At 45.4% G+C, this 12,360-nt stretch overlaps 1 protein-coding gene across 6 annotated transcripts; it reads left to right on the top strand.

Moving 5' to 3' along the window:
- Positions 1–4,598: 4,598 nt before the first annotated feature.
- Positions 4,599–10,868, top strand: LOC115480901 (gap junction alpha-4 protein-like). 6 transcript variants are annotated; one of them, XM_030219885.1, is made up of 2 exons: positions 4,599–4,617; positions 9,112–10,868. In XM_030219885.1, the coding sequence occupies exon 2, from the start codon at positions 9,124–9,126 to the stop codon at positions 10,099–10,101; it is 978 nt and encodes a 325-aa protein (XP_030075745.1). In that variant the 5' UTR covers positions 4,599–4,617; positions 9,112–9,123; the 3' UTR covers positions 10,102–10,868. The 6 variants fall into 6 exon arrangements, with proteins under 6 accessions (XP_030075745.1, XP_030075741.1, XP_030075740.1 ...); XM_030219881.1 differs by lacking the exon at positions 4,599–4,617 and adding an exon at positions 4,898–4,955; XM_030219880.1 differs by lacking the exon at positions 4,599–4,617 and adding an exon at positions 5,249–5,300.
- The last annotated feature ends 1,492 nt before the right edge of the window (positions 10,869–12,360 follow it).

The raw sequence follows: 12,360 nt of genomic DNA, 5'->3' as shown, positions 1-12,360 counted from the left end.
GCATTCATAGGGAATCTTAATTCATTTTATAATTACAGCATTTCAAAATCCCCTTCGGGAAATTTCACTATATTTCAATGCTATTGTAATGGGACAAGGACATACGAACAGTATTACTATGCATGATTAAACTGAGTAACAAAGTATTAAAGTTGCATAGGGTTCTGGTATCTGCACTACATATAGGAAATCAAAAGAAGGGATAAGGTCAGGGAAAGAGCAATGACCACCAGCGACTCCTCAGGGGAAGGGTGATGACCACCAGCGACTCCTCAGGGGAAGGGAAATGACCGCCAGCGACTCCTCAGGGGAAGGGTAATGACCACTAGCGACTCCTCAGGGGAAGGGAAATGACCGCCAGCGACTCCTCAGGAGAAGGGAAATGACCACCAGCGACTCCTCAGGGGAAGGGTGATGACCACCAGCGACTCCTCAGGGGAAGGGTGATGATCACCAGTGACTCCTCAGGGGAAGGGAAATGACCGCCAGCGACTCCTCGGGGAAAGGGTAATGACCGCCAGTGACTCCTCAGGGGAAGGGTAATGACCACTAGCGACTCCTCGGGGGAAGGGTAATGACCACCAGTGACTCCTCAGGGGAAGGGCAATGATCACCAGTGACTCCTTGGAGGAAGGGAAATGGCTGCCAGCGACTCCTCAGGGGAAGGGTGATGACCACCAGCGACTCCTCAGGGGAAGGGTGATGACCACCAGCGACTCCTTGGGGGAAGGGTAATGACCGCCAGCGACTCCTCAGGGAAAGGGTAATGACCACTAGCGACTCCTCGGGGGAAGGGTAATGACCACCAGCGACTCCTCAGGGGAAGGGCAATGACCACCAGTGACTCCTCAGGGGGGAAATGACCACCAGCAACTCCTTTCCCCAAGAGTAGCAGGAGAGAGGCTGTAATTCTAAAGCTGTGGTTCACATTGGTGTGTCACCACCTGCTGGGAGTTGTGTCACCAAAGTTTTGACAGACAGCATGCTTGTGCTTCTCTTAACAACAGTCTGGTACTTGAAATCTCATAACTGGTGCCTGCTTCTGTCGCCAGCCCCCTTCCTTCCACCCTGGCAGTCACCACCATTGTGTCTGTATTGGCCACTGTATTGGTCACAGTATTATGACTTGTATTGGCCACTGTTGGAAGCAGGAGACTGGGCTAGATAGACCATTGGTCTGACCCAGGATGGCTATTCTTATGTTCTTATTTCCCTTACATCATTGTTCACAAAAATGAAATGATATATGGGTTTTTTTCCCCTTTGTTCAGCTGCAAATTGTATTTGTCAGATGTGTCACAACAGAAGAAAGGTTGAGAACCGCTGCTTTAAAGTTATTGGCCTGACTGGAACGAGTGCTGGTGAGATACCTGTAGCAGATCTGGAGTTGCTGGGTACGTCGCCCCTTCCAGATGGAAACTCCAGACCACTGCTTGTGCTCAGGAGCGTTAAATGAGCACAGCTTGATGTGATGGGTGAGCAGGAGCAGGGTTAGCTCAAGAAAATGTATCCAGCAAGCTAAGATTATCAAGGTCCATTGATTTATTAGGATTAATGTTTACTAATCAGTCAATGAGACTCTTCCGACCTCAGTGGGGACCAATAATGGGCAAGCCCAGAGGCACAAATCCAGATGGACATAGTAGATGACGGCAGATAAAGACCTGAGTGGTCTATCCATTCTGCCCAACAGTTACACTCGTTATTAATTCATGATTAAACTAACAATGAACGTGGTATAGAACACTTGATCATGGTCTTTCTTTGCCATCTCTGGGACCACCTGGCACTGTCCTAATGTTCCACCAGGTATGATGATGACAAGTGCTTCTCTTGGAAAAACAGACAGACTTCTGTCCATGATAGAAATACACAAAAGCATTTAGCCACTGACACCCCAAAAAAACGAAGTGTTCAGGGGTAATACGTTGATGTCATGTGCTCAGATTTAGATTGATAAACTCTGGGAAACAGGGACACTGGTGTGTGCCATGTGCATATTAATTATTTCTAAAGGAATGAAGAGCTTCCGAAGCCACATTCCCAAAGCAGAATTCATTTACTACTCCCAGGGCAGACAGATCTTCTGTTAGGCTTGACCCTGGAGACGGGCTGGCTGTCCTACAGCAGACACACCATCTCTTTCTTCTCAAATTCTATCTAAGATGGCCACATTTTCAGCAACTTTACATGAAGAATGTGTCCAACCCAGCATCTGTGCATTAAAGATTATCAAAGCAGATGCTCTGGATTAGGGAATTTATTGCAAACTGCACTGCCATGGCCCAATGGATTCCCAAACTACATAACCACAGGAATAAAATGCAAGAAAAAAAGGCAGATGAGAAGTTTATCTTTCAAAAAAGAAGCTGCTTTAGAGTTTCATCTCCTAACCTCCAATGCCAATTCTGAAAGTTGTAGATTCACAAAATACCAAACGTTGTATTACTGTATTTATAAAATGTTACATTTTTTTATTGTTTGTATGCTTTTTCTATGAATTCACTCTTAACAAGCATTTTCTTACTTTTATGAGCACATATATAGTGTAACACCAATAAAATGAAATTAATTTTTTTAACATATCTGTGCATCTCCTTGTGTCAATTAGAACTACTTCAATGATAGTTTTTAACATCCTAAACTCAGTCCAGGGGGGAAAAAAGCAAGTGGAAATCTCTATTAACCCCGCATTCTAGAAAGTTGGACGTCCAAATTTCCAACTAGCATGCAAATTTGGGCAATTTATAGCATAGTGCCAATTGCACACCTAACTTAATTGTTAGACGCCTATTGACCTTAAGTACCAATAACAGCCCTTAAGTATTAATTGGTGATAATTGGCTGCAATTTGTAGCTACGCATAACTGTACTTAAATGCTATTCTATGAACTTGGTGTCTACGTGCTAGAGTGTGCATCTACCAAGGGGGCAGGGCTTGGAAAGGGGCGGGGCAGGGGCGTGTCTTAACAGTTAAGCATGTAAGTTCTAGAATACACCAGCCTTTGACAGGGCATAAGCGGTCATGACTAGAGCTTGACCTGCACATGCCAACTTACGCCCTGTTCTTTAACGTAATCTCACGTGCAGTTGCTGTTCTAGATTTGATGCTTCGCTCCCATGTTTTTTGCACCTCATTGTTGACGCACTTTCTTGAATCGATCCCTAAATGGCAGATTTTGGGGTCCAGGGGAAAATCCTCCAGTTTCCTGCTCTTTTTGTCCTCCTGAGCCCTGGGTCCACAGGCCCCAGGAGGCTTGCTCTCTCCTCCAAGCTGGGGGCCACTGGAGGCAAATGATTTTTGATGAGGTACAGCCCGATTCCTCCCCCTTCCCTCATTCTCACTGATAGAGCCCCCACCTCTCTTATCCCCCTCCAGTTCCCCGTTTTATCCCTTCTCTTCTTTTCCCCACCTGCAGGTTGTTCCTTGTATTTCTTTACCGGTGTTAAAGACCATCTTTTCCACTAGGCTACGAGGTGACTCACAACACAATCAACATCCATATATAAAATGAACAATTTAAAGTAATTTTTAGCACAAAGATAGAACAAAAGAACCTGCATTCACAAATCTGATCGATAACCATGCTTTATATAACTTCCAAAAGAAAGCTAAGTTATCCAATTGGGTACGTTATTCCCTATGGAGGGGGCTATACCGGAAAGACCCTTTTTCCAGTCACCGTTGACTTAATCCCAGCAAGAATGTTTAAGAGTTTGCCAAGCTGTGAGTTTCTTCCTGGGAAGATGAAAGATGTTTTGGAGCTGTTCCAGGTAAGATTTTATAGGTCACATTGAATATTTTAAATTCAGTTCTTTGACAAATAGGCAGCCAACCTAAAACCCTTTGGCTTCAGCTGCAGGTGTTAACTAAAACCAGAGCTCATGAAAAAGTTCAACCAGTCTTATGTCATTGCAGTGGCGTAGCCAGACCCAGTATTTTGGATGGGCCCAGATCTAACTTAGAAGGGCCCTACCATGGCATGGCATAGAACGGCACTCCATAGCCCCCCCCCCCCCACCCCCCCCCCCACCCAGAGATATTAAAAAATAGAGAGATTTTTTCACCTACCCCACATCAACATCTCTCCTCCTCCGCAGTGTCCTGGCATCCGACCACCCGTCGCTGAACCCTGTCCCTCCCTGGTGTACCTTCCAGGCATCCCCGGTGCCTGCAGTAATTCAATTATTGCTGCCTGTGGCTCCGCAGGCTTCCATTGGCCGGGTCCCACCAGACAGGAAATGATGAAAGTGAGGGCGGGTCCCAGCCTAAAATACACCAGGGAAAGACAGGGTTCAGCGACAGGCGGACAGATGCCGGGATGCCGCAGAGATGTTGATGTGGGGTGCTGCTGCTGGGTGGGCCTGTGTCCACCCAGGTCCACCCGTAACTAAGCCACTGTGTCATTGGCACTGAGAAGGTTCTATATGGACCTCTCATTCCTCATTCTCTTTGGGGTTTTTTTTGCTGTCAGGTTACTTTCTGACCTGGTCCCTTATTCTTTCCTGCCACTTTTCTTTTGTGCCTGTCCCATGAGGCCCAGTTCTTCTCTTCAACCACTGGACCGGATTCTCTTGGGCCAGCAGAACCAGTATCTTGTAGCCACTCCCTCACAGGTATTTCCCAGAGAAGGAGCTGCTGGTCTACTGTTAACTGAAGAAAGCAGTGCTGATTCAATGGTGAAATTTTCATGGGTTCCTCACATTTACTTCAAGTTTAAGAATTCCCTTTCAATACATCATTGTGCAATTTACAGTTTCATAACTAAAACATGGATGCAAACTGCCTCCAGGTCACACAGCCAGGATCCCACAAGCCCTGCAAAGATGCGAACCCATGAATCACAGTTTTCCCCACCGTGCAAAACTGTGCTCGCCTTGCCCTGCAGTTTTATAAATCCCTCTAGGCCCGCTTTCAGGTTTCTCCCTGGTTGTAAGTTTCAGCGAAATGCACGGTAAGTGGAAATGCAATTAGAAAATCAGGTTGTGCTGTGCTGACATTGACTGAGGCAAAAACAAAACGCATTTGCAATTTCAGATTCCATCAAATTGGCGCTTTTTTTAACTTTGGGATTTGCAGCACAACTTGTTTAGATTCACCAGGTTATTTTCCTGCCCTTAAATATTCAAACAGACTTCTGCATTGAAATGGTTAGTGAATAAAAAAAAACAGCTTAAAAATCGAAAATCAGGTCTACAAGAGGGAAGAGTGTAGCTCTGCTGCCACACAGTGTTCAAACGAGTGAAATGCAGCCGGACCAAAACCCTCTTCCAACTGCGTGGAAGGCAGATCTGTGCAGGTGAAGTTTTTGTGTCAGGAAAGACTTTTTAGCCTCAGTTTTCCCCATGAAGATAAATTCGCTTAGACTGATATATTTTATCATATCTGCTCCCAATGGCCCTCACTCTTTTCATCCCCATTTTCTCTCCTCCTGGATCATTATTATACACCTCTGTTTTAAAGGGGAACTGGACTTTTTTTTTTATTTAATTCTTGCTTTAATCCAAATAAACAGGTACATTGTTAATTTATTGAGGTCTACAATACAAACGTTAAAGCAGACCCAGAAACGGGGGGGGGGAGGTGGTACCGGGTCAAAAAGACGCAACTAGGAAAAAGCTGGACGGTAAAAAAAAAGGCCAAAGTTCAACAAAAAACCAAGGCCAGACAGTTTGGACTTTGCAGAATACGGAAGCTCCGGCTTTAGCAGAAATAATTCTTCAACCCAGGGCCGAGATAGACAGTCTGGAAGAGAAGCTGGACGTAGGAACAGCCCAGTAAGCAGTGAGCGTTCAGGACACTTAGGAGAATTCAAAGCACAACCCAGACGGGCCACATACCCGGGTAGTCAGGGTTCAGGATATCCACAATGAGCATGGATGAGATAGATCTGCTTGGGGATATCCTGAAAACCTGACTGGCTGAGGATGTCCAAAGGACACTGCCATGGTCTAATGACATTTATACGAACATAATAGGGGGGGGGGGGGGGGGGTAACGTTTCTCTTCCTGTCATCACTGCTTTAACCCCCACCACCAATCTTTTCCCCATTCATACACTGTGTGTTTCAGCTTCTTCCCCAGTTTCTCTTGGCTTCCCACTGATCAATCATTTCATTATGCTCTGATTATTAAAAGCTCCTACAGCTGCCTGGAGACCTCCACAGAGGAGGTTAAGACTGGGTGTGGGGCTGCCTCTGTGTTATAACTGCTTTGGGCTTCATGCAGAGTAAGTTGTATTAGATTTCTACATTTTCATTAATGTTTCTGAAATAATTTGCGTTGAAGAGTCTATTGTGGCTTAAGATCTTAATGTCTGAGTTAAATTTGACCCACCTTAAGTCTTCCCATGTGGAAAAGGAGCAGTGCATTCTTAATACCTTTTTGTTAAATATAAAGTGCTCAGGTGTGTAAACTCTAAATTAATTTAGAGAAAAAATCCAAAGTGGAATAGAATTAAGCCGCAGAAGCAGTTTTACTTATATCTCTAGAAATTAATTTTACTCTTTACATTAAAAATGTTCTCTTGAGGTTCAGAGAAGGGGGCTGTGATTTTCCACAGTTGGTTTGCTTAGAAAGCATTTTTGTCAGATGAACTTCCATGGGTCCTTATAAAACCTGGACCCTACTCTGGGGTTTGCAGTATTCTCTTGAGGATTTGGGGGAACTTCTACTTAGATTTGCAGGCAACGTGAATATGAGCACACAGCTACTCAGTTTGCCAGGAAGAGATAGGTGGACTGGGGTGACCTCTGTTCCTTAAGAAATTCCATCTTGTCTTTGCAACAGAAATCAAGTGTCTTCACACCACCTCCACTTTCCTGTAACTCTCTCCTTCCCCTGGGCACTTGGTTCAGGTGCCAGGTTACTTGGTAGCTCTGCCAAATTGTTCAGTCTTTATTGTATTATAACATTGGTCAGGATTAAGAAATGTAGTAGAGTGATTAAGTGAATTTTTTTTTTATTCGATTAAATTGTAGATGTTTCATTTAAGCCTGCTTTGAATTTCAAAAGTGCCTAAAATGCCAAATCTATATTATTGATTAAAGGTCAGAGTTCACCTGCCTACAGCTATACTTCACTTTCCTGCCTTGTGAATTTGAATGCACCTTGGGCCTCTAACAGAGCTACAAGTTATCCAGGTCCAGGAGGGAGACTTCTTGGCCAGTCCCAAAGCAGTGTGGTATTCCTAAGGTCTGATTCTGCCCATTGAAATCAGAGTTGCAGGTCCTACAAAGCACCAAGGTCAGGTTGTCAGAAATCCAGGACTGGCCTAAAATTTGCCCCTGGGGAACTGGGTGACTTGGAAGCACTGCTCTGAGCCTCCTGTGTCAAAGGACCAGTGCTGGGCTTGTGTCACTGCTGGGATACAGCCAGCTCCTCCTTTGAAGTGCTGGACCACAACCGAGGAGGGGGCTTAGAACCAGTGACACAAACGTTTTATTCTGCCTGACCTTCAGAATGCCAGAGCAAGCCTTGAAGTGGAAGTTCTGTGGGCTTTTGGATATTTTCCAGTGGCCAGTACTTTTCTGAAAATGTTATCACTTGTTGGACTCCCTTATTTAATGTTCACATACTTTCACTTAATACATTTATTTATTAGGATTTATTTACCGCCTTTTTGAAGGAATTCACTCAAGGTGGTGTACAGTAAGAATAGATCAAACATGAGCAATAGACAGAGCAGTAAAAATATTCAAGTAACAGTACAAAGTATGGCATAGTTACTACTTACAATGTCAACACAATACATAATAGAATATTATAACTGGTAGTGAAGGGTAAGGCAATGTTGTAACATATAGATGGGTAAGAAAGTAGGAAGAATTAGAAAGTAAGGTGATTGATTTGAAGAAAGTTGCACGTGAGGTCAGAGAGATGGTTAAATATTATCTCAGCTAGGGTAGGCGTGGATAAACATGTCCCGCTGCAGTATGTGCAGCCCGAGTCACTCCTTGTGTGTGTGAGTGAGACTAACAAGTTAGTTACTCCTTCCATTAAAGGCATTAATTGATTTTATGGCCCATTTCCAGCCAACTGTTATACAGATTGTAATACAGTTCTCACCCACCCACCTATATCTTCAAATATTGTAATGTCTTACTGCATTTTTAGGCAAAAATTGTTTTGCTACTAATGAGTAAACATTATTCTATATTTTGCTGATTGCCTAATAAACACACTTCAGTTTAGATAGTTAGAAAGCAGTGTTGGGTGACTGATCTGAAAGCACAGCTCACTATGACTGCAGAAATACCAAGTTCCAGGCTGGAAATTTTAGGACGGTACTGGATTTCTGACCACACCATCCTGGTGCATTATGGGACTTGAAGCACTGATTTCATGAGCAGGATCAGGGACTACAAATCCCACACTGCTCTGAGACATAAAGTCAAAAACTTTGTCAAACCAAAAAAAAAAGTCTCCCGCTTGGAACTGGGGAACTTCGCATTGCTGTGGCTTATCGTCGTGTTCCACTATCTCGGTGGCTCCCACCCCAGTCAATCAGGTTTTCAGGATATCCACAATGAATATTCTTGAGAGAGATTTGCATGCAGTGGAGGTCAGTGCACTCAATTCATTGTGAATATCCCCCCTCCGTCCACCACCTGGCCAGGCCCCCCTGAATTCAAATCATAGCGCCTCACCTCGACCTCGCTCCGTGTGAAAGAAGCGCAGCAGCGGCAGTCTGCAGATCACCTCCCTTCGGGCCTTCCCTCCCTGTGTCCCTCCCTCGCGCTGCGTACGCCTTGTAGCGCTATAGAAATGCTAAATAGTAGTAGTAGTAGTAGTAAGTTACGTCAGACGAGGACAGGACACAGGGAGGGAAGGCCCGAAGGGAGGCGATCTGCACACTGCCTCTGCTGCACTTCTTTCACATGGAGCGAGGTCGAGGTGAGGCGCTATGATTTGAATTCAGGGGGGCCTGGCCCAGTGGTGGACGGAGGGTGCGGGTGGAGGGGACTGCGGCACCGGGTCCCCCTTGGAGGCCCGGGGAATTTTGTCCCCCCTGCCCTCCCCCCCCCCCCCCCCCCTCTCGGCGGCCCTGGCTGCAGAATGACTGGGAGACCAGTGGCATGGAACGTTCTAACTTATTTCTGTATTTCTAGGGCCAACAGAAAATGGGAGAGTGGGACTTGTTGAAGCACCTCTTGGATGAGGTGCAAGAGCATTCCACACTCATCGGGAAGATCTGGCTGACGGTGCTCTTTATCTTCCGGATCTTGGTCCTGTGTGTAGCTGCAGAGTCTGTCTGGGGAGATGAACAGTCGGACTTTGTCTGCAACACCGAGCAACCAGGCTGTAACAATGTCTGCTACGATAAGGCTTTTCCCATCTCCCATATCCGATTCTGGGTCTTGCAAATCCTGTTTGTCAGCACGCCAACGCTGCTGTACCTTGGTCATGTGCTGTACCTGTCCAGGAATGAAGAAAAGCAGAAGTGCAGTGAAAATGAGATTGGCAGTCTCCGGACGAGAGACTTGCAAACTGAATCTTCTGTGAATAGGACTCCTACCAAGAAACTCAAAATTAAGGGATCCTTAATGCTCACTTACATGATAAGCGTCATCTGCAAAAGTTTCTTCGAAGCTGGATTTCTGCTGGGCCAGTGGTGCTTGTATGGCTTTGCGATGCCTCCTATTTTTGTGTGCGAAAGAGATCCATGCCCCCACAAAGTGGACTGTTTCATCTCCCGTCCTACGGAGAAGACCATCTTTATTTTCTTCATGATGGCAGTGTCTGCAGTGTCCCTTTGTCTGAACTTTTTGGAGCTTGTTCACCTGATGTACAAATGCATGTTTCACAACGGGAAGAATAGCTCAGCATCCTCGCCTCTGACGGACACCAAACCATCTGAAGGTCCAGACAAACCTCTCCAAGAGGAACCTTACTTCTACCTTCCCATGTCTGACATGAGCCCTTCTTACTTAGGCTGCCACAAAATGCCAAGTGAGAAGAAATGGACCAACTCTAGCAAACCCTCCCTGGACCGCTCTTCTCAGAATCCTTTCTCCACAGTGAACAGATCTCCTTTGCAGGCTGAAGAAAGGTCATCAAGCAGAGCGGGAAGTTGTGCTTCCAAGCAGCTATATGTGTAAGTGAAAGAACGTGAGGTTATGACATGGTGATCCACTGTGGAGGTACAAAGACCACTTGATCTGTGCTCCTTGACGTTAAAGGGAAAAACCAAAGACCTCTACAGAAGATGCGATTCCTTGAGCTTCTGACTTCTATGAGGTGTTCTAACTTTAGCAGAATGATGTCCTGCCTAACTTTCAATACATCTGTTCTTAAGGGCATCCAGGACCATTGCATCTTAATTAGACACGGACTCTGCAAAACTGTCCTACCTTTAACATTTCCTGTATGTGTCATTTTGTTTCAGAGTTGTAGATCTTGAACCCATGTATCTGACTTATGGAGGTTCTTCTCCCATTCTGTGTGCCTTACATGTAAAAGAGAGCTTTCTAAACTGGATCCATTCTTGGTTCCTGAGCCAGATGCTGGCCTTCCTTCAGTTTCTGAAGGAATTAACAAGGTTGGAGAGAGGCACAGGTATGTTTATACAGCAGTGATCGGGGTTTCAAAATCACTCTGAACGGAGGAATTCTTAGGCCTGGAGGCTCTCTGTGCCTTCTTTTGTCTTTGTACTTGTTCTGAAGTTGTCATCGATACTGTGATGCAGAGCTGGGTTTGTTATGTGTAATCTTTTGTTGAACTCAAAAATATATGTATGATGCAGCTAGTCTGATTCTTTCTTATTATTATTATCTTCAACATTCATGTACATCGTGTGACAGATCCAACTCGTACTTGTCTTAAATCCAAGTTGAGGTAGCAGCGGACATGGGTTAGACCTCAAGAAAATGAACATCAATAGTGAAATGAAGATGGGGCCATGGGACAGTGATCTGGGGCGGGGGGGGGGGGGGGCTGATAGTGAACTCTGCAATAAATTTCTATACTATTTTTAGCCAGGTGGTGGTGCTGTTATCCTGCATCACTATCCGGATCCTTGAGCCACGTTTCCATCTGTCTGGCAGTAGATTGTAGAAGTAAAGATTAAATGAGCTAAACATAAAAATTGTTTTATTGAGTAACATGATCATCTGAGCTGAGCCTCCGAAACACGGAGGTGTGTTTTCAAAGCACTTTTTAAGTTCCGTAGGTTACTGTGGAACTTTGTAAGTCTTTAAGTGCTTCAAAAACGAGCCCCCGTTCTCCACCTTTTCTTCTCTCCCTTTTCACCCACCGCACTACATCAATCTTTTACCCACTTCCTTTAATGCCTTGGACAAGACCTATAAAGATGTCCATAAACCGCTCCTCTCAGGCTGCACTTCTTGGCTCAATCTGAAGTACATGTCACGTATTCTCCCTGACGCAGGCGGTTCTTTCTGTCCTAAGGAAATGAAGAATAACAGTGTCCTCTTTCCTGCTGTGTCTAGTACTGTTAAGTGTTGTAGGAGGGAAATAAATCCTAATTTTACCATTTTTTTCTTTGATTTGGAGGGAGAGGGGTCTTAAGGTATTTCCTCCACTTTTGGCTTCTAGTTCTCTTTAAAAAGTGGCCTCTGTGGATGCACCATTCCATTTGTGTGTGTCCCCCCACCCCCATGCACTCGAGATGGTATGACTGGGCAGTACTGGAACCCCCCAGCTGATCTTATAAACGAGCAGTGGCTCCTATCAAATAGTTCATTAGCAGCATTTGCCATCTGTGTCCACCTTGTGTCCTTTCATAGCAATGAGAGGGAGCAGGCTTGATCCCCATCACCCCAGACTTGATTCTGAGTGTTGGGGCTGTAGCATGAGGTCTTTAGTCAAACATTGGCCATTTCTCCTGCAGGGGTGTAGCCAGACAACAGATTTTGGGTGGGCCTAGGCAAGAATTGGGTGGGCACCAAGTGTTCCCCCCCCCCCCCCCCAAAAAAAAAAAAAAAAATTATCTCAGCTGATGGGAAAACACTTCTTTCTACCTTGGCAGCAGGCATGCACTGAAAACTGAGCATGCGCAGGTGCCGGTGTCATGGAGAGCAGCGTTTTCGTTACCATCAGGGGAACATCTTCAGCTGGCGGAGCTTGGGATTCCCAACAGTTACCACTAAACATGTGCTACTGTTGGGTGGGCCTGAGCCATAAATGGGTGGGCCCTGGCCCACCCAAGCCCACCTGTGGCTACGCCACTGTTCTCCTGTCTCTCTCTCTAGACCTGCTACTTCAGGGAGCATCTGTTAAGTACAGACGGTAGGTCCCACTGAACCCATGAGAGTCATACTTTTGCAATATTTGGGGTCCCTCTTAAAACTGTGAATGCTACATCTTCAACTGTACAAGTAGAAATCACCTGTGTCATG

Source organism: Microcaecilia unicolor, chromosome 11 (genome assembly GCF_901765095.1).
Source record: "Microcaecilia unicolor chromosome 11, aMicUni1.1, whole genome shotgun sequence".
Lineage (NCBI taxonomy): Eukaryota > Metazoa > Chordata > Amphibia > Gymnophiona > Siphonopidae > Microcaecilia > Microcaecilia unicolor.
Note: the sequence above shows the minus strand (reverse complement) of the source record. Positions and strands in the feature narration are given on the sequence as shown.